General features: G+C 41.6%; 1 protein-coding gene across 1 annotated transcript; it reads left to right on the top strand.

The window, feature by feature from the left end:
• The first annotated feature begins 3,455 nt into the window (after window positions 1-3,455).
• Window positions 3,456-18,389, top strand: GORASP2 (golgi reassembly stacking protein 2). Its single transcript, XM_065638080.1, has 10 exons — window positions 3,456-3,624; window positions 10,953-11,033; window positions 11,728-11,931; window positions 12,329-12,415; window positions 12,848-12,978; window positions 13,585-13,717; window positions 13,839-13,962; window positions 14,323-14,409; window positions 16,495-16,590; window positions 17,346-18,389. The coding sequence occupies exons 1-10, from the start codon at window positions 3,562-3,564 to the stop codon at window positions 17,663-17,665; spliced, it is 1,326 nt and encodes a 441-aa protein (XP_065494152.1). The 5' UTR covers window positions 3,456-3,561; the 3' UTR covers window positions 17,666-18,389.
• The last annotated feature ends 2,945 nt before the right edge of the window (window positions 18,390-21,334 follow it).

Raw genomic sequence — 21,334 nt, 5'->3', positions numbered from 1 at the left:
ATGCTTGGGTTTCTCTGTCCATCTTTATTGCTTTTTGCCCAGCACCAATAACACAGAAGGGTTTAAGGAGGGGGGTGGGAAAGCTGCTTTTCTTCAGCTGCTGCACATCCTGCTCTGCAGAGGAACTCTGGGCCCTGCTGAAAACATTTGCAACACGGGCTCTGCAAAGAGCAGTGTGGCTGTTCCATCTATTGCAAACTGGATTTTAGCCAACAGCCATAGCTGACAGTTTCAAGGAAGCCACTTCCCCATCCATCTTACTCAGACAATTGTATGTAGTCCCCAAGCTAATAATTCATCATTTGCACGTGTGTGCTTTCTACTTCATTATTTTATTAACTTATTAGAAGGACCCTGATTTATTTATTAAATTTATTATTATTCTTCTCAAATGATGACATGTTGTTATCCAGGAAGATGCGCTTGCTATCTCACAACTGATTATGCCAATTAAGTTTTCATGATTCTACCACAAAGCATAGCTCATTACCTTTAATTACTTTTGAAATGCAGCTGCTGAGTTACACACGGAAAGGAACAGGTAGCTTATATTTGTTAGTTAATTTCTGAAAATGGAGCTTGTTGTCGTTAGGTCTTAAGTGATACTTCCAGGCAATTTTGTTCCCTATTTCCCAGGTAAGATTTGTGTCTTTTTCACCTAAGAGGGTTCTAAATGCTTATTTTTCTTTACAGACTAGCCTTTTGCAATAGAACATTGGACCAAGTTCAAAGATATTTCTTCAGATAAATCTGGTGGTTTAGTTCAGCCCTTAATGGGAATTGATGGACATCTGCAGAGAACATCTTTCTTCGTTGAAGTAGAACCAGCCCAAAAGGAGTGATGACATTTTGATGGAAAGTTGAGATGCTGCGGTAAGGCAAAAGTTCCTCAGAAAAAGCTCTTGGGTTTTGCAGCAACGCATGCAGTTTATGTTTCCAGATAGGGGCCAGGTTCATATTTCTCTGAAGGGGATGACTTGAGTGATTAAGAAGAACAAAACATGGCTGCCCACTTCTGGTTTTACCACATGCAGGCATGAAACTTTTACAGATCTCCTGAGGAAAAGGGAAATAGAATTTCTTTGGTTCTGTGAGAGTAAGACAAACTGACTATTGCTGTGACAGTACTGTGATGTAGTACTCATGTTACAGTAACCTCTGCTGAGAGAGAACTTTTTAAGGATGAGGTATGCAACAGGCTGAAGTGAGGATTTAGTGTCTTCAATGAAGCACACAAAAAATCATCACATCCAACCCAACATAAACTCTGAGTAGGAAATGCCTGCCATTAATGAAAAGTTTATCAGCTCCAGAGCCACCCACCTCATCATATTCTCTAGGGAAACAGAATTGTCGCTGAAATGTACTATGTGGTCTAAAAATGCTCTGGAATTTACGGGGCTTTGCCTGGGGAGAGAAGCAACCTATTGCAGTGTTGCTTGAGTTCTTGGGTTTTTTCTTGACACAGCAATAGGAAGTCAAGGGTCTTCCAGTCCAAAGGCAAGGTAATGAAACTGAATATACCCTAGAGAAGCCTCTACCAAATGGAGGTCTTCACCCACAGGTTTGTTCTCAGCAAAGGAGGGGCTGGCATTACAGAGCCAGTCACCAAGGAGGACAACATGTGGCTATTATCTGTGTCATGGCCACAGAAAATCTACAAGCAATCCCAAATTCAACAGTGTCTGCCCAGCAGCATAAGGAGAGGTGCCATACAGGAGCCACTCACCCAGAATGGAGTGAAAGAATCACTGTGGGTGGTAGGTTGCCACCAACTATGGATCCCTTAGGAAGCTTTGGATAAATGGTGGTGGACCACAGCTAATGTCCCTGGATCACACTGTGTTATACTGCTGTCTAGTGTCAACCTCTAATAGCAAGAAAGAAGTTAATATGGCTGGGATTTTCCTCCCAAATCTAAATGGCATGTGCATCGAAGTGTAAGATTTGCTTAAGCTGGTATAGTTTTTAGCTTTGTTTGTGACTTTTACTTTATCAGCTCACTGTAACAATTTTCTTGTACTGTATTAAGAGCACAGAAATTCTTGTAAGATATAGTTTATTTATGTATTATTCAGTTTGCCTTCTTGCTTTGTACTGCTGCCTCTGGGCATACTAGAGTTGATGAGGTGAGACGCTGCAGGGATGTAAGCATGCCTGAACGGGTGTGCTGACACGATCCAGAGCTGGCCGTGCCTGACGAGAGCACCTGGAGAAACACAGGCTGGCTGCTCCGGTGGAAACACCTGGGCACAGGGAGGTGGCCAAGGATGAGAAGGGGATGGGTCATCTCTGCAGGCAACACGGCTAAAACAAAGCACAGTGCAGAGAGGCTTACTAACCAATAAAACGCTATGATAATACAGAGGGAAATGAGTCCAAAGGAAGTGAGGTATGGGTTTCTGATCATGCTGATCTAAATTTCCTTTCTGTGCTTAGTTGGGGCTCTTTAATACTGTGTTCCAGTTGCCTATCAAATGCTGTTTCTGTGCTACTGCGAATGACCGGTGAGGGCAGGGCTCCTTGAGGAGGTCACCTCCAGATCTGTAGTACCAGACCCAGGAGGCCCTGGTTTGCATGGGCTGTGCAAGAGCTGCATCTGGGGCCTTCCAGGCACAAGAGACACTCTCAGAGAAAAAGAGACTGTGTAACTCTGAGATTCACAATACTCCTGAAAATCTGCCGTGCGCCTCCTCCGGCTGTGCTGCGGCATCAGCTTGGCTCAGGGCTGGATTTCGGTGCCGGCCGCCTGGCAGCCCTCGCTGCCTCGCTCTGCACAAACAAGCTGGAGAGAGGTCTCTGTCTGCTGCGTGTCAGGACATCCCGTGCGCCTGAGATAAGAATCTGTCTCGTTATCTTGTTAATGTCTGCGAGGGGATGTGAGCCCTGGAGCAGGTCGATTCGAAATGCCGCTCTTGGCAGCGATTCTCCCCCAAGCCGCTCCGTACAACGCGCCAGTCCCCCGGCTCCAGCCCGCAGGCGGTTTGGGGCGCAGCCGGCGGCCCCGGTGCCTCCGCGCGGCTCCGGAGCCCCGGTCGGCGCCGTCCCGCGGCCGGAGCGGCGCTCCAGCTCGCCGCCGCTCCCGTTGCTCCTCGGCCGCGCAGGGAGCGGCGAGACTACAGTTGCCAGCAGAAGGTACGGCCTGTCCCAGCTCGCCCTCTCTATGTTCCGTGCACCCATTTACGGTACGTTATTAATATAATTAATGCTAATGTACATTAATTAACTATTCCTAGCTGGCACTGCCGGCGCCTCCCCGACGCCAGGGACGCGCTCCCGCCCCGCGCCCGGCAGCGCCGTCCTTGGCCGCCAGGTGGCGCCGTCGCACCAGAGACGAGAGGGAGGCGCGCGGTCCGTCGCGGCCACCGTACGGCCGCGGCTTCCTGCCGGCGGCGGGGGTGCCCGGCAGGGGGCGCTGCAGCCGGAGCCGGCGGCGCGTCCTCCCGGCATGCCCCGCGCGCGGCCCTCGCCCGCCCCTGCCGAGCGGGGCGGAGGGGGAGGAGCGGGGAGTGCCACGTCCTGCGCCGGGGCTTTGTGCGGAGCAGCGCCGCCCGCCCGGCCATGGGCGCCTCGCAGAGCGTCGAGATCCCCGGCGGGGGCACCGAGGGCTACCACGTCCTGCGGGTAGGGGCGGCGGGGAGGCGGGCGCGCCGGTCAGGTGGCTGTTGGGGCCGGCGGCGGCCGTTGGGCCCGGCGGCCTCTCCCTCCGCGGGTCCGCGCTCGAGCGGCCCGAAGGCTCCCGCGCGGCGCGGAGGCGCCTGGACTCCGGGCCCCCGTGTCAGCGGGGAGCTGCGCGGCGGGTCCGCGCTGCCGGCTGCCGTTCCGGCGGGGCGAGCTGCCCGTTCCCCGGCACGCTGCCAGCAGGGCTCGGCTCCGCGCTGCCGCTGCCCGGGGCTTCGCCTCAGCCGCGCGGAGCTGCCCGGGGCCTGCGCCCGGCCCGGCCCGGCGCCGCAGCTCCGAGCCGCCTCTCGCCGGCTGGAGGGACCTGGTGGCCGGGCTGTGCTCTCGGGTCGCGCCATCTGTGCTTCGGCTGGTGAACAGGGCGGCAGGGACGGTGCGTGGGAGGGGATGCTGCTTTTGGGGCAGTTTTTAGGGCAGGGCTGCTTCTCCCCGCTAGAAAATGCGGTTCGCACATGGGCTTGTACACGTTCAAACTGCAGTTTCAGAGCTGCGCCCTTTGGGTGCCTGGCTACGGTAACACGTAAGTCTTTTTGTCTTGATCGTAGCATCGCGATTTGCACGGTAGCTGCTTCAGCCCTCGGCAGGAGTTCCAGAGGCGTTAGATCAGGGCATTTAAATGACAGGCGGCACACCTGTCAGAGCTGCATTCGCAGTGAAGGCAGTGTTGCTATTTTTCATAGTTACATAGTTTCTGTTCACACTGTGGCCACGAAAGTTTGGGTTTGTGTGCAACAAAATATGTTGGTAGGCTGCATGAAAGGTCTTGTGAGCAGCCTTTTGGAAGTCCTTTCTTTAGCATGTGTTTCACCTTCACACAGAATCAGAGAATGTTAGAGACTGAGCAGAGCGGTACCTGGGCTGTGTCCTTGGATCTGACGCGCTGGGTGATACAGTGACTCTGCCGGAGTTACTGACAGCCACACCCGCAGCACAGCCTCTTGCCACTGTAGCTACAGCCTGGGTACCCTGACTGCACCCTGCCGGGCTTCCTTGTTGTTGGCATCGGACCTTTGCGGATCAGCTCTCTGTCTAGAGCTAGCCCCACATTTTGGACAAGAGCACAAGACCTCAACTCACAGGAATTAGTACTTCATCAGTCCAGCTTGCTGGTAGAAAACTACAACTATATGTACAACACCATGATGAGAAAAGACCAGAGATCATCTTTCAGGTGTTAAAAAAATACCGCATAATGCTTTTGAGAAGCAAACATTGATGTTCTTATCAAATCCAAACATTCATCTGTCAAAATTTACTTATAGGTGAAAGTCATGGTGGTCTTTGCTCCTGATGTTAGAGGAGCTTGACACAAATGCTCTGCCTGTCTGCATGCACTGACCTGTGGTAGAACTTGGGGTTGAGCAGTACTGCTATTTTCTTCTAATTTATTCTCAGACAGAGTTTCTTTCTGGGCTCAGTATTTTAATCAGATAAATGAGAATGGTAAAAAGAAAATGGCAGTAGTCTTTCTGTGTTACAGATCTAATTCAGATAAGGTCAGATATCTTTGATAATGCCAAACTTCTGTAAATAATATGTATTTCATTAAGTTGTTGGAAAACTAGAGAAACATCGGAAAATCTTTTCAATTATTGGAATAATTCGTTTGGGTAGGGCAGATAAATGAAAAATACCTGTTAAAAGGCCATGAAACAAATTAGTTACGTGGTTCTGAATGACCGCGGGAGCCAAGTAGAAGTTGCCAGGGGGATGAGCAAAGTGAGAGTGTTGCAAGTCACAGGTTTCTTACAGTGAGGCTTTTAGCCTGCACACGCTGCCTCCCTACACAGCTGGTAGCAAAGTCTCTTGTCCTGCTCACTTCAGACAAGAGCAGAAATATATACAGCAAGTGAACAAACACCATCATTAATTTCTGATGTAATTTTTGCAGATTACTTAAATCTTTTTGGCAGCTCCTGCTAATATTCAGTGCAATATTGCTCTCGTTGTGAGCTTTATGATCTGTACACTTGTAACAGGAAATAGGAATGCTCCAGAACTGAAGCGCTGTCAAAGGAAAGTGATTTCATCACCTGCATGCTTGAAAGGAAAAATTGCTGTGGATTGCACTGTTGGGGTTTCTAGACATTGAAATGTAGCTTTTTTTTTTTTTTCCTCCCCCAAGAGGGAGAGAAAGTTACACACTGTTTTGTTGCCGCACTCTCTTCATAGGTAGACCTAATAATCAGTCATTTGTTGGAAGCAATTCTTTGGAATACATTTTTATTCATCATATGTGCTTTTGCTGTTAGACTTCCATTTACTGATCTGTGTCAAGGGTGCATAAATCTTTCCTTTAAGTAGTACCTCCCAGGCTGGTAGTGTGCCATGCTATTTATCTCTTGGAATTTTATCCATCAATTGTTTTTCTCCTCCATACATTTCTTTTTACATATGTTATGTGGCTGATTAGAGCAACTGTCTGACTCTGTGTATTGCTCAATGTTCATTTGTTTCTGCAGGATTACTATTGCAAAAACACATCAGGGTAAAACTAACCTGTCTCATGACCTGTCTCCCAGCTCACGTTCCCTATTAGTGGGTGAACAATCCAACGCTTGGTGAATTCTGCTTCACAAATTTTGAATAACTTTCTTCTTCAGCAATGCAAGACTGCTACAGTTTGCTCAGGCTGTTGTAATGACTTGACAATTTCTTCAAATAATAGATGATGTAAGAATTTTTATCTGCAAGAGATTTTTATGCTGCTGTGTTACGTGCTGTTCTCCCTAAAAGATACTGAACAGCAGTGCCCAAAGTTTGGATTTCAGACTTTTACTTGAGTGCTTCTGTCTATTATAGTAGAGGTACAAACATGTTGCCATAAAGGGATGACTTATTTTTTAAGGGAGCCTCGCATTTTAAAAGCTCAAGTTAAATTCTTTGTGCAAAAATAAAATTCGATGCTACCTGTAGGGAATCTCTTTTCTTATAAAAAAGCTTATAAAGCTTTTTCTCTTGAAAATGGAATATTTCATAAGAAAATTCAATCCAGTTATACTATGTAATGTGTTAAAGTAGCTGACAGAAATAAAACAGATTCTGTCAGACCTAGCAGAATTACTTATATAATGATACATAATGAAATTTTATTACCAATTACAGAGTGGGTGGAAGAACTACAAAAAAACTACTTTCAGCATTTCATTGGTAATAAAGTAAATATTACTTAGGAAGCATTTCTTATATAGAAAAAAAAATCTTCAAATCTTCTGCTCCTTGAAAGTTGTGTATTTAATGCTTGAAGCTTCTGAAAGTTTAAGTGGATACCAGTATAAGTTATCTGACTTTCCAAAGTGGTTAGTGCCTTCATCTGCCTCTGAAATCATGGTTTCTGTGCCTAATTCCATTTACTGTAGTACTGCTCGCTCGGGACTTAAATTTGTGACCATTGTGTTGCTGAGCAGCCTTATTATGATGTGTAATGTAAAACATATACTGTGTAGCATAGAATGGTAGTGTTGGGAAAAGTGTTCAGCAAAGGTGAACTTCATGTATTTACCAAAAAAGAAGTCTTTTTAGTTATGCAGATTAAAATTACTGTCTTGACTTTGAATCCTTTTCCCTGTTTAATTCTTGACAGTGAATTAAAAGTGAAATAATGAGCATGTAATCTGTGTGCTCAGCAGCCCTGCTGTCCGAGTGCTGTCCTCTTGGTGAGGAGCTGCAGTCCTGCAGCATTGTGCGAGACTGGAAGGGTCATGCAGCCCTTTCCTGCCTTCTGACACTCAGTATTCTTGGTAGATGTTTTCCTTGCTCACTCCTAAAAAGCTCCGGTGGTGGCAGTTCCACAGCTTCTCCGGATAGTCAGCTCCGCTGTTTTTCTCTACTGTTAGAAAGTCACGGTGTTTACCCACAGGTGTCTGTAGCTGATGTGTCTGAAATAACAGCTGGCTTTGAGAGAATTAGGCTTCCAAAGCTGCCAAGGATGGTGTCTTGCCTGCACTGGCATCTGTTGTAAATGGTATTACTTGATTACTTCTCTGTCCTTATTCGATTACAAAGGCAAGTTACTGAATACCTACTTGGGGCATACAGCAAAGCTGCACAAAGCCAGATTGTTCAGGACGCCTGGAGTTTATGGACGTATACATGGAACCTATATCCTAAGGTCCCTGGTTATCCTTTGCTGCTGTAGTTCCTGGAAGAGAACCATGGCCACAGAGCTTTGAGCAGAGAGCCGTGCGTTGGGTAACTGGCTGAAAATAAGGTGGTGTGATATAAAAACTGTATGGGGTCAGTGTCACTGTTGTGCAGGGCTGAGCATGTTGCTGTTTTAAAGAGGAGACTTCTCATGTGGAATGAACTCGGCACTTCTGTTTCGTGTTTCTGGGACTGCCCGGCATAAAAATCTGTTTCCATCAGTGGCGGTGGGCCCAAACAAGCTAGGGAAACAGGAGACTTTTTGTGACTGAGCCTCTGCATGGCAGCATGAAGAAATGTGATGACAGAAGGGATGCAGCTACGTGCTTCTGAGGTGCATGTATGATTGATGCAGCTATAAAAGCTCGATTTCTTTTAGGTAGAGCTTCCTGGCAGTTTTTACATGCCCACTTAGAAACAAACCATGCAGAGATGTTCAGGCTAGTGATGGGTTTGAGGAAAGTTGTTCAACTTCTGAAGATACTTTCTGCAAGCTAATTGTTCAGAACTTGGAAACTCTTGCAGTCCCTTCACCAGTTTGGGGCAGACTATAAATAATTTACTTAGAATGTCAAATCTATACCTCCCAGATGTCAGCAAGCTTGATGCTGATGGATGCTGAACACATGTAATTCTCATTTATTGTAGGTGCTCCTTCTCATTGTAAAGGATTAGCTTATTGAGTGCTGGTCACTGCTTCATGGTGTTCAGAATGTAATCTATCAGAGGTTGTGGGAGAGGGATTTGTGTCAGGGTATAGAGACTTTGTTGTTTGGGGTTTTTTAAGACATTGGTTTGGAAACGGAGGGAAATAGCTGAATACTGGCTGAAAGAAGTCTGGCTTTTCATAATTTCAAGGCCGTGACGTATCCAGTCCTAACAATCTGATGTGTTATCTGAGTAAATATATTGGTTTGCTGGGTTTACTGATTTTTAATGATGAGGGTTAGAAAGATATATTCTGTCTTTAGAATTCTTGTTTTCAAAATAACTTCTGAAACCATCTGCTGATTTCATTTTGGTATAAAGCCTTTATGTCAGGCTTATTAAAAACACAAAATCTAAGTTCTTATATGTCAAATGCAATAGGTGGTGGAATGAAAAAGAGAGGCTATCAAAGTATTTTCACATTGACTCCCTAAACTGAGGGAAGAGCAGTGTACAGTACAAGCTCATCCTACATTCGCTACTGGAAAAAACACATCAGAGGAGAGGATGTTTTGAATGACTTAATTACTAGAGAAACTTCAAGCCTGAGAATGTAGTTATAGAGCATGTCTGTAGGAAACCAGATTTCTCTAATTCTGTTTTCATGAAACTGTTCGTTTAACAGAATAATTCATATGGTGTATTTTAGCCTCTCTGTGGCTTTTCTTATGAGCTAAAATTGCTGTTCTGAAGTAGCTCTACATTATTGCAAGTTTTAATATCTAAAGTTAAGAATGAGCTCTAGGGACAGACTACTAATGTCAAAGCAACATCCACAATGTGCCCATGAGTTCCTGTGCAGTTGGTGTCAGAGGGTCCGAGACATGGAGCTTGGTGTTTGCTTTTACCCTGTTATGTGGTGCACAGCTTGCTGTTGGGTCTCTAGTTATCCTTGGTGAGAGGCATCTTGAGCCAACAGATTGAGTAAGTAACACAGAGGCAGTAGTTTGGATCTAGTTAGCAGGACTGCGAGTTACTTTGGCGATTGAGAACTGTGGTTCCATACAGGGGAGAATATCTGTACCCCCAGCTGTAGGAAATTATTTCCAAGGAGCATGCAGGCATCTTGAAGAGGCACTTTTGTAGATACACGTCAAGTTCTGGTTAGAAATAATAAATGTGGGGTTTGAGGATGTTATTGCTGCCTCAGTGGTTTTTATGACTTGGCGATAATGTTGGTTTCATAATTTTTTGCTGTTTTACAAGTCTTGGACAGTAATCAGTGTGTGTGATATGACTCTGGAACTACTGATTCCAGATTATTTTTTTCTTTAATGAATCTTTAGGTTATGTGTTAATGTTCTAAGCTTCTGATGTCCAGTACAGAAAGCTGCCCACAAGTAATTTGAGTTTTTTTCCAAGGTCAGATTTCGTGAATTTGTGAGGCAGAGATAAATAGACCCTAAGAGAACAGTTTTGGTAGTAATCACACTTTTTTTTCCATATTAGAATATTTTGTTCTAGATGAGTCATGTTAAGAAAACTCGATTCCTGCAGAATCAGACCGATATTGAAAAAAACTAGCAGATTTGTACCAGTTCTGTCAGATGGAATAACACGTAATGTAAGAAACCGCACTGCAAAGGGTAATGCTTTTCAGATCTTTTTGGTAGATGAATGTAGCACATAAAAGAAAAAGCCAGTGGGTAAAATGAATCAGCTTACAAATAAAGATAGATATTCTTTGCTACAAAGGCTGTAGGAAAAAACTGATAGCCATATTGGAGTTACTTTTGTCTGTCGGCAGTTCACGTAATAGTGAAAAAACAACACTGGCAAAATGTCTCTCAGTTACTCCATTTGGAATTAAAAGCATACTTTAATCTTCTGGGAGCAACGTGTATTCAATACTTAGGCCTCGTCCGAGTAGAGTGGTTGAATTATTTGATCTGCCATGGCTGCAAAATTGCATGTGTCCCTGTTCTTGCAGCTTGTTGGTATGTTAATGAATCCTTGGTTGTACAGACACCCTCTGTGTCTCAAGATTGTTAACAGGTGATGTTTAATCATGAAGATAACAACCCATGCCTACACAGATGTGATTTGCTTTTTCCGCTAGTAAGCATGAGATAAAAAGCAAGGTCCAATGTTGGCACTTCTGTGGAAAATTGCTGCTTTTTAACCAGCTTTTTCAGAATTCAGTAAGCTTGTCCTTTGACCATAATCTCCTTTATTGAAATAAATATCTCCAATTTATCTGCTGCTGCAGCTGTTAAGCAGTGCTTGTCCCAGGGAGTGGCTGCTGTTGTGTCATTCCTCAATAATTTACAAATTCCTGATTATTTAAAAAAGTTTCTCTCTTTTTTAAGTGAGGGATTTCTTTGGTCCAAAATATTATATTTGAACATTTAAAAATCATACATACAAATATCAGTAGCTTCTAGAGCTACTGTTGCTAAATTCTTGTTTAACTTTGTTAGGTACAAGAAAACTCACCAGGGCACAGAGCTGGATTGGAGCCATTCTTTGATTTCATTGTGTCCATTAATGGTTCAAGATTGGTAAGTATGTTGCTACTTAGAACCTTGAATGTAAATAGTGTGTTGAGAATCTTACTTTCCTAAGCAAACCAATGCATTTTTTAATTTAAATGTATATTAAATATTTCTCTTTAGTTTAAAATGAGAAAGCCTAACTGCATCAGAAATTATTTTCCTTCACCCTGTAGGTATAATTCTGTCAAAAATTTAGCAGGATGCAGACAGATGTGTTCCCTCCAGACATCTGCACCAGCACGTGCTTGTGTTAGTGCCCCGTCCCCGGTCTGTCTGTAAAACTGCTTGTGTGAGAACCTGGAGGCTGGTTGAAAGAGCTGTTGTCAAAGCTGTCAGCTGGGCAGGAACTGCAGAGAAGTTTTTCAAGCAGGGCTGTAGTGAGACAGCAAACCATCATAGCGGTGGAGAAGAAGAGCTGTGGGTAAGCTCTTCTACCAGTGCGGCTGGACTTAAGAAAGCCTCTGAAAAGCTGCAAGGCATGTCCTTTCATGTTTGGAAAGCATGACCTTCTTATTGTGATATCCCAGGTTTTCACCAGAGTTGTATTCTAGAATTGTGAAGGGAAGCTTGTTATAAAATAGCTGTAGATACATATTCTGATGATGCACAGTGTTTATGGGGCCTTTCATGTACAAAAGTTGTGCTATAGAACTGGATGCTTGCTGTGTTAAACAGTGAAACCTTGTTTGAACATTCACAGAATAAAGACAACGACACTCTTAAGGACCTGTTGAAAGCAAATGTGGAAAAACCTGTAAAAATGCTAGTGTACAGCAGCAAAACACTGGAACTGAGAGAAACATCAGTGACCCCCAGCAACATGTGGGGTGGACAGGGCCTGCTGGGCGTGAGCATTCGTTTCTGCAGCTTTGATGGGGCCAATGAAAATGTATGGCATGTTTTGGTACGTAAGGACTTCCAAGTATTTTTCTTACTGTTAAACGTTTTGTCTTTTTACTGAAAAGTAACTTGCAAGGGGGTACACAAGTCATAAGATCAAATTTGTTTCCCTTGATTTTGCATTTGGAAAGACTTTAGAACTAGAACTGTATGTCTGTGAGTATATTATAAAATCTTAAATTTCAGTTGGTGGTTTTGTACAATACTTAGAGCTCCTTGGAACAGTATCAAAAGACTCATCTAGCCACTGTTTCACTAGTTCAGTGACTATTCTACTAATTGCATTGAAAACTTGACCAGTTTGTCTGTCTGACTCAAAACTTTTGTGAAGGGCATATCTAACTGTTCTGCTGCACCCTGGCAGTTACATAGTGGTTTGTAACTTTTCCTCTTAAAACCAGGAAGTGGAACCAAATTCCCCTGCTGCATTAGCTGGACTTAGACCTCATAGTGACTATATCATTGGAGCAGATACCGTCATGAATGAGGTAAGTATATAAAAATAAGATTTTGAATTTTTTTTAACTAAAAAAATTGTACCAGGGCAGTTTGAAACATCCCCAGTTCTGTCTTTGTTCACTGCTAATGGAAGTTAATGCAAAGAGGGAGGAGCTCTGGCATGGTGCTTCTTTGTGCTTAAATGCAATTCTGCAAAATTGCTCTTGAATAGAAACTTTTTTGTATGCTAATATTAATATTTCAAATAGCAGATTTGAAATCTGGCTTGTGCAACGTGTCTTTTGAGTTGCACTAGCAAAGCACATACTGCAGTTGGCCTCGTGATAAAGCAGCAGCACCGCAACAACTGCAGCATGGAGCAGTTACCAGGTTCTGTCACAAAGTTAGGGCTAGGAATATGGTTATACCACTGTCAAATGATAAAGACAATAAAGCCCTTGTTAATTTTTATCGTTTTCCAGTCTGAAGATCTCTTTTCCCTCATTGAAACGCATGAAGCAAAACCGTTAAAACTTTATGTGTACAACACTGACACAGATAACTGTCGGGAAGTGGTGATTACTCCAAATTCTGCCTGGGGCGGAGAAGGCAGGTAAGGAGATGAGATGTTGCAGTGGGATGGGATGACTTTCTTAGAGCACCATCCTAAATGCTGCTTGCTTAAGTCTTCTACAAAGACAGGAAAAGAATGTTGTTATATCCAAGGCATTTCTGATATAATAAATCACATATTTACTTGAAATTCAGATTTCATTATTAATGGGGGTGTGTATTTACTCAGTAAATTAGCTAGTTCAACAATGCACAAAGTGTAACAACACTTTCTTTCTGCATTAGGATTCAAATAGTCCTTAGGCTGTAGTATATTCTTAAAGTATTGCGCAGTAGCCAGAACAGAGGACTGCAAGGAACAACTGTGAGTTGAATTCCAAGCTGTATCCCTGATACAGCTGCTGGGTTTAAATAAAAATTAGATTTATTTGGGGCTAAATGTTTTTTGCTAAAAGCTACAGAATTTTCTTTCAGTTGTCTCCTATTATTTCTCCATAGAAAATGAGGCAATGTGGAGGGGAGGGAAAAGTTGTACAGAACTTATCTTGGAATTTGTTGGCATCTTGAGCCGTTCAAACATTGCTTGCTATGGAGTCTGTAGTTGTAAAGTCGCTTGACTGACTTTTAAATTATCTTATTTTAAAAGCCTAGGATGTGGCATCGGTTATGGATATTTGCATAGGATACCTACACGCCCATTTGAAGAGGGAAAGAAAATTTCTCTCCCAGGACAGTTGCCTAGTGCATCACTCAGTCCCCTCAAAGATGGCTTCACAGAGGTAAGTCTCAGTCATTTCTTTGGCTTGGTAAAAATGGATGTGTTATTGCTTTTTGTGCTTCTGTTGGTTCTTGTGGAAACACACCCTAATGATGTAACTTGCCTTTTCTCCTTTCAATAAGGTTCAGCTGTCATCAGTTAATCCCTCAGCCGCGTTACCCCCAGGGTCAGCAGGCCTTGAACAGAGTCTTTCAGGACTTTCTATTAGTTCACCCTCAACTACTGTCAGTAATGTCCTCAATACAGGTCAGTGTGGAAGTAACTAGCTTCTGAAATGCATGGGTTTTCTAACTCTTTTGCATTCACAGATGTTTCTATCAATTTAATAGAAAGCAGAAGAGAGAATAAAATTTTAATTCCCCAAACTTTCCTCAAGAACAAAAGCTAGAGTACTGTAATTGTGCCCTACTTGCTTACAAAATAATTGGAAACAACTTCTATCAGAAATATGATGTGTATTATTGAGAATACTGTTTCTTCAGCAGCATTTTATGGTTAAGGCAAATAGTAATTCTCGTGTAACCAACTATTTATTTGTACTTCTTGAGGAAGGAAGCTGAAGTGTTGCATGCTTAAAATTAATAGTTTTCCTGTATCCTCCACCAGGTGTTCCAACAGTTCCATTATTACCACCACAAGTCAGTCAGTCTCTTACCTCTGTGCCACCAGTTAACCCAGCAACTACCTTACCAGGTGAGCAGGGAAGATTTATTAAAACATTTCGAAACAGAAAGCATAAGAGAGTAAGGGAAGAAAGCTGTCTTCTCTACTGCTTGTGTGGGGGGGACAGGAAGGTATGACTTAATACAACTTAACACATTTCCTGCTGAAGATCTCTGTACAACCCCTACAGTGTTCAGAATTTTTTTTTTTAGAGCATGTGCACAGCATGTCTGCAGCACAAAGTACTGAATTGGCAACAATGTTTACAATCATTTACCTCTTAGGGCCCCCTGCACTATAGATGCAGCATTGAGCATTTCTCAGGAAGGTATTAGCTTTGCTATTTGCAACGTTTCTTGAGTTGATGTATTGTTATTTTCCATAGTTCATAAATTGTATGTTGCAAAATACTTTTGTAAATAGCCTCTCAGTTTGTTTGTCTTTTGCAGTGGGACTTCATGACAGAAGAAATTTCTGAGAAGGCACATTTGCCTATTTCGGCATTCCTTTCACCCATAAAACCTCCATTTTAGGAAACTCTTTTAATACTCAGCTTGATCATTCTTCCTAGTGTAAATATAGGGCTAAGAATATAGAACTGTATGTTGTAGTTACTGCTTCTGAGTTATTTAGTAATTTAAACTGGTATAACAAGAGTGATATGCATTATTTCTGATAATAACAAACATTTCAAGCACTAGTATTCCAGAATTGTTCATGGTGGGCAAGATAAGGATTGGGTAGGGTTTTACTGTGTAACTGGTACACTGGAACAGGACTCAATGGTGCATTCCAAAACACTGAAGGAGTTGTATTTTATGTTTTGTATGCTATGAGATGAGTAGATAAAGATGCATCCAAAAGTTTTAAGTAATGCTTGGAGGTATGCTCTCTAACATAGAAAAAAATGTGTAGTAGAGCTAACTGTGTGCATACAAGGGCAGAGAACTTTGATTTTGTACTGCTTAGGTAAAATACCAAACTACTAAGAAGTTCAGCTTCCGTTAATGTCCTCTTCTTCCCCAATGTCCTATGCACCCATTCCCCAAAATCTGCAAATACTCATCTTCCTTTGGATAGTATCATTGCTTTTTTGAAAGCCATTAGAATATTTCTTGCTATTTGCATGGCCATACTAGTGAAATTCTAATGTATTAAATATACAGGAGGTTTAAAATTTGAGACAATTTATGTGAAGTTCAGCTTTTTTCAGATTTAAAAAAAAAATTCAAACCAAAGTGGTTTGTAGTTGAGCCGAAAGTTTTTTCATTATGCCAGCCTTTGTGGCTAATGAATTCACAGGTAGGTAAAGATGACTATTTATTAATCAAAACCTGTGTACAGTGGCTTTGCTTTAAGACTTTCATCCCCTCCATCTTATTACTGTAATATCAACAGTTTATTTCAGAATTAGCCTTCTCTGAGCTAACCACAAAGTAGGAACAGAGCTCTTGTCCCAGAAGTGCAGCTATTCTAAGACAGAAGTTTCAGGAGGGGAAAGATGTTCCACAGCAAACACAATGATGAAAGGGCATGTGTTGTGTTCATAATACATTTCTCTTCTATTTTAAGTCCTTCCTGACTTCAAAAGTTACTTAGTCTTGCCTTTTCTATACATCTCTGTGTTTAGTTATGAACTAAGTAGAAAAGACTAATAATAGAGTACTCAATATTAGAGATCAGAAACAGGATGTATTTCATCCTATTATTATCTTCTGCCATTCAAATTGGGAATGGAGGGCTTCTGGTACAGTGCTGCAGTGAAATTACTACCTTTGTTAAAAGCTGAACTTGGAATACAAACTTAGTAATTCCTTGAAATAAGATTCTACTTTCCTCAGAAAAATCTGAGAGGTTGGGATATGCTAGTCCAGACTTCCTGCAAATAGGTATCTGTTTTCACTGTGCAACTGAAAAGTTGAAACTTAGGTGAATTTGCATTCTTATATGTAGAAATGATAATAAAGATGTAAAGCGATTATAAAATAACTTTATATGATCAGTAAAATCTCAGAAAGAGGAAACACAAACAAACCCCAAACCAAAAAAACCAACAACAACAAAACAAACAAGAATTTTAAGTTTGCAGCTATAACTTTCTCATTCTTTTTGTAGGTCTGATGCCATTACCAGCAGGGCTTCCCAACCTGCCTGATCTGTCCAAACTTAATTTACCTGCACCACACATTGTTCCAGAAATCACACAGCCTGGTAAGTGCTTCTGCAAACTGAAACACTGTGATAGTGGGTCTCTCCTTGACAATCCTTAACACTCAATCCTGAAGAGGATAAATTGAATGTTTGCCTGACATCAGAGTTGATGGTAGTGCCCACATTAGGTAGAAAAGGAATATATCTTTAGATAAGCTAGTTCTAAACCTGTGTCTATATTTAGTTGTTTCAGCTTATAGTATCTGATCGATGATCTCAAAAGAGGTAGTGCCAAGAGTGAAAGTAAATAGTTTTATTGGTAAAAGAAAATACGAGGTGTTTCCTTGTACGCTAGATGAGATCAAAGCACCCTGATTGAATGCCAAAAGTACGAACTAATACTAGATTTATGGTTTTGAATAAAACTAAACTGATGAAGGTGCACATGGAGCAAGCAAAAAGAAGAATTGGAAGCCTTACCTGGAATAAGGTTCTTGTTCACTTCTTGTTTCTGGCAGTTTGAGTGAATGCCAGAAAAATCTAATCATCAGTATTAATGCTTAAATATTATACCTAGTCATTTGGGGAGGTAAAGCAAACCTGAGTTTGTTCTGATTCTTCAGTTCTGAAATCTGAAAAGTATCAGGCTTGAAACTAGCCCCCTGAGTCAGTGCTGTATGTATATCATACTCACGCTAAGTTCAAGAGTAAATAGAAGATTAGAGAAGCTAAAAATGTTAAGCAGAGAATCTCTCCAGATCTATCTGTGGTGTGCAGCAGCTCACTGCCTCTTTTAATCTTTTTTGTCTCCTTAGGTTTGCCACCCCTTCCCTCCTTGCCACCTCTGAATCTAATGGGAATAACACCTCTGTCAATGCCACCCAAATGTGTTCCTCTACTTCCTTTGGTCACAGAGGCATCTGCAGTGCCTACAGATTTGCTTCCCTCCATTACTCAAACCGGAAGCTTTTCTGTTGACCCTGGCACTACTGCAAATGTGGAACAGACCTCTACGCTCACCTTGGATAGTGCTACCCCAACTTTTAAGGCAACTATTTTTGACCAATCAAGTGAATCCTCTGCAGTTAATGAGAAAATGCCTGGAGTCACAGATACACAAGCTTCTGAATCATAACTCCAGATCACTCTGTTGGATTGGCTTGGTATTTATTTAGCCATGGGATACATATTTGAAGAGCAAGCTATCGTTAATTTCATACTAGTTTGTACTTTAGGAGTCCTGTAAATAATATGGAGGTATAATAAAAATAAAAGGGGGTTTATAAAGTATGGTGGGAGGGGCGAAAGAGTACTTGTATGTAACCAAAAAAAAAAAAACTCAAGGTGGTAAATAGCACTCCACCGCCAACCTCGGAGGTATATGTTTTTAATATAGGCTGACAGCCTTAGCGTGCTAGGCCTGTCCTTGCTTATAATTAGCAATTTTTGCTTCTGATAGAAATGAAGCGGTTCTTGCGTGTGACATTTCCGTATCATAGTTCTTGTTCTTTGCAAGTATCTTGTTACTACAGTGGGGATGAGAATATTTAGTCCAAGTTGTGAATTTTAACACTGCAAAACTTCCACCTAAAGATATTTCTATTAAAGTTGCTGAGTGACCTGTTAACTGACATCTTGTTATTCAGCTTGTACACAAATCTTTATTTTTAAGCTCTTGGGAGATGCTCAAGCCATGTTTTGTGACTGCTGCTGCGTTGTTTCGTACGCCCACTGTAAAATGGCATTTGGAAGGGAATACAGGAAATGTTAAATGTAGCACACAATTTGGCACTTCATGACTACTGTAAGACAAATTAATGATTAAGCATTACATACAGCAATAAATTCCTGGAATTTTATCCTTTGTGTGACGAAATAGCACATTTATTTGTTTAGTGCTTGAACTCTTGTTTAACTGTTTTTAGCCTAGGTTGCTCTAGCACAGATCTGTGAGGGGCCTCCCCTCCAGAGGAGCAGATCCAGGAGGGAATGCCAGACTTCTGAATGGCAGGCAGGATCAGCACTAGCAGTTAGATCCGTTGCAGCAATGAGTCATAAAATCTGCCTGCGTATGATTCATACTTGGCTTTTTAAATTGATGTTGAGGATGAAAATTATAGATTAACTGTGGACAATGCACTTGTATAAACCAGTGTGTGTGCTGTACTCCAGGTGATAGCCTTCACTCCTGCTCTCAGGTACAGCTCCTGTGGAAAATGCTTCAGTACTATTCCAGTCCTTCTGTGCTACTGGGATTTCAGTTATACATGTTTGCTACAAGCATATGCAAACTTCAGCCCTATCATCAGCAGACTGGAGCTAAATTCTGTCTAAATGGCTACATCATCCCTTTTTGCAATGCAGTGTGCCTGATTAGTGTTTGGAACAGTAATTGCATGTAACTGCTGATCGTAAAGTCTCAAAGAATTAATTCAGGTGGAAGCCTTATCTAATACCTGTCATCCTGTCTCATCTTTATCACTTAAGTATTTGTCTTTCCTCTGCCCCACTACTGCACATTTCCTCATTGCCTGTTGTGTCAGAAGCCCATGTCAAAGACAGACACCAAATACTTTTTTTTCACACTGTGAATGGTTTCTTTTTTCAGCTGTTGGGTGTGTGAAATCCCTCTGCATGGCTAAGTAGGGGGCTCAGTGTTTCTCAGAATGTATTTTTGATTTAACTTTGTAAATCCAGTGCCACATACCTCAGAATTAAACCTTGCCATGAGATGAAGTATGTTCCCTGCTTTCTTTTTCTCTGCATACAGAGAAAATCTGTTAGTATTGAGCTTCATAAAGCCTCGGAGGTCTGACAGTCTTTCCTGTAACTTCCTTACATGCTTTCACAGCTAGTGTCCTCGTTATTATTTTCCTTTTCTAACCCAAGAAACCAAGAGGTGTTTTGTCACATACCAAATTTAGAGAAATTGCTGACTGTAATCAGATACCTTGAACTAGAATCCTTGGGTAGTTTTTTGGGTTCTTACAGTACAGCACAGCTGAAGTTAGCTGGCATGTTTTTGTGCTTTCCAACAGCAAGCTGCAAACTTTTGTAGGTGTTGTGCAGTTGTCTCTAGCAGCAGACAAAATAAGACGCTTAGTCTGAAGTCATGCACTTCTATTAGCTATTTTAAGGTCCCTGTTGCTGACTTTATATATCCAGCCTTTTGATAGATATAAAAGCAGCAGAAGTAAAGCAGTGTTTAACTGTAACCATCAGCAGTTCTGGTAAAGATAACTTGACTTCAAATTTGGAGATGATTCAGTGGTGCAGAATTTAAGTTCTAATCTCACAGCTAGAAAGTCATAAACATTGACAAGTCAAAACCCACTTAAAATAGATGCAAGAGCCTTCAAGTCATACTACTGCACTCTTTCCTTGTTTTTTTAGTTCCCTTAACTGGTGAAACAAAGAGATAAACTTAACAGCAAAGTCAGTTATCCTGTTAGGCAGGCATTTATTAACAGCGCTGGGGATCATCCACAATAAGTGCCCCAATGACTGGATGCTCTTGCATTGCTTATATTCACACAATTATTGCATATTCATTATAATTTTTCGAAGTTTTTAACATACATCTATACTAAGAAAAAATTACATAATCATAAAGTTAGTATGAAGTTAGTTAAAATCGATTAGTTTCTTACTTGCAACACATCTATTAATTACTAGTCAAATATAAGATAAGCACTCTGCTTCTAAACAATGTCTGAGTTAATCTTCTGTCTCCCTCTTGTCATGCAGTAGGATCTAAAACTTGAAAAATATCCCCTGGTTTTGCAGGTGGTTAGAAAGCATTTATCATGTCAATTGGTTAATGATGGGTACATCTTTTGTAACTTAATCACAGTATACATTAATTTAGCAGCTTCTCTTCAATTCCCCCCTTCTCAATATACTTGCAAATTCTTTTGCGATATAGATCTACAAAATATCATAATCTCATGTTGCGGTACGGCATAGCTATCTGTTACCCAATAGCAGTACCAAAAAGAACATTGTAGCATAATGCAAGTAAAAATTATTAGCATTAAAATTAGAGTCACAAACATAAATGACTCCTTTAATTAGGTCAAATGGGGTAGCTATGAAGTAAGGTTATAACAAATTTCATCAAAACTTCAAGATGTATCATCTTTAGTGACTTAATGTAATACTTCAGTTTATTCCCCAAAGGGTTTGCATTCGCTCATATTTCAATACCATGTAAGAGTCTTTAGTTTGTAACAAAACCAAAATTCACTATTGTCAAGACTATAATTATCACCAGTAATGCCAACAAGGGCTATTTTGCAGTTTCAGATTCGACCTGTCCAGACATTCCTTTTAGTTAATTTTGGGCTATAATAGTTTTCACTAAAGATTTGTGTAAAGGCTACTGGGACTAAAAGCATTTGTTACTGCAGTTATACTTTTCAGAGTCACTAAGATCAACATTGAGAGAACTGTAAAGCAGTAGGTCCTACTGGTTCCAATGTCTGTTTCTTACCTGGCACTTTCTTCACTCTGGAATAGTGAATCCAGGCAGATTGCTCTTTAATCTTGATTGCAGTGAAGGCCATCAGCAACACCTGGAACAGTCCACTCCTCTTCTAAAGGTTGACCTGAAAAAAAGCTGTAACATAAACTTAATCTCTTGGCGCAAAGGAAAAGACTTAAGTTTTCCTTGGCTCAAGGCCTGACTCTAATTCTGAGCAGGACTAGAAGTAGTGCTTGATTCTACTTCAAATTAGTTTCTCAACAAATTTTATTTAACTGCTGTTCGATTATATGATTTGATTTTTTTTCTACCTGCTCACTT

The sequence above is a fragment of the Caloenas nicobarica genome, chromosome 6 (assembly GCF_036013445.1).
Source record: "Caloenas nicobarica isolate bCalNic1 chromosome 6, bCalNic1.hap1, whole genome shotgun sequence".
In the NCBI taxonomy this organism is placed as follows: Eukaryota; Metazoa; Chordata; class Aves; order Columbiformes; family Columbidae; genus Caloenas; species Caloenas nicobarica.
This window is presented reverse-complemented; position numbering and strand designations above follow the sequence as displayed.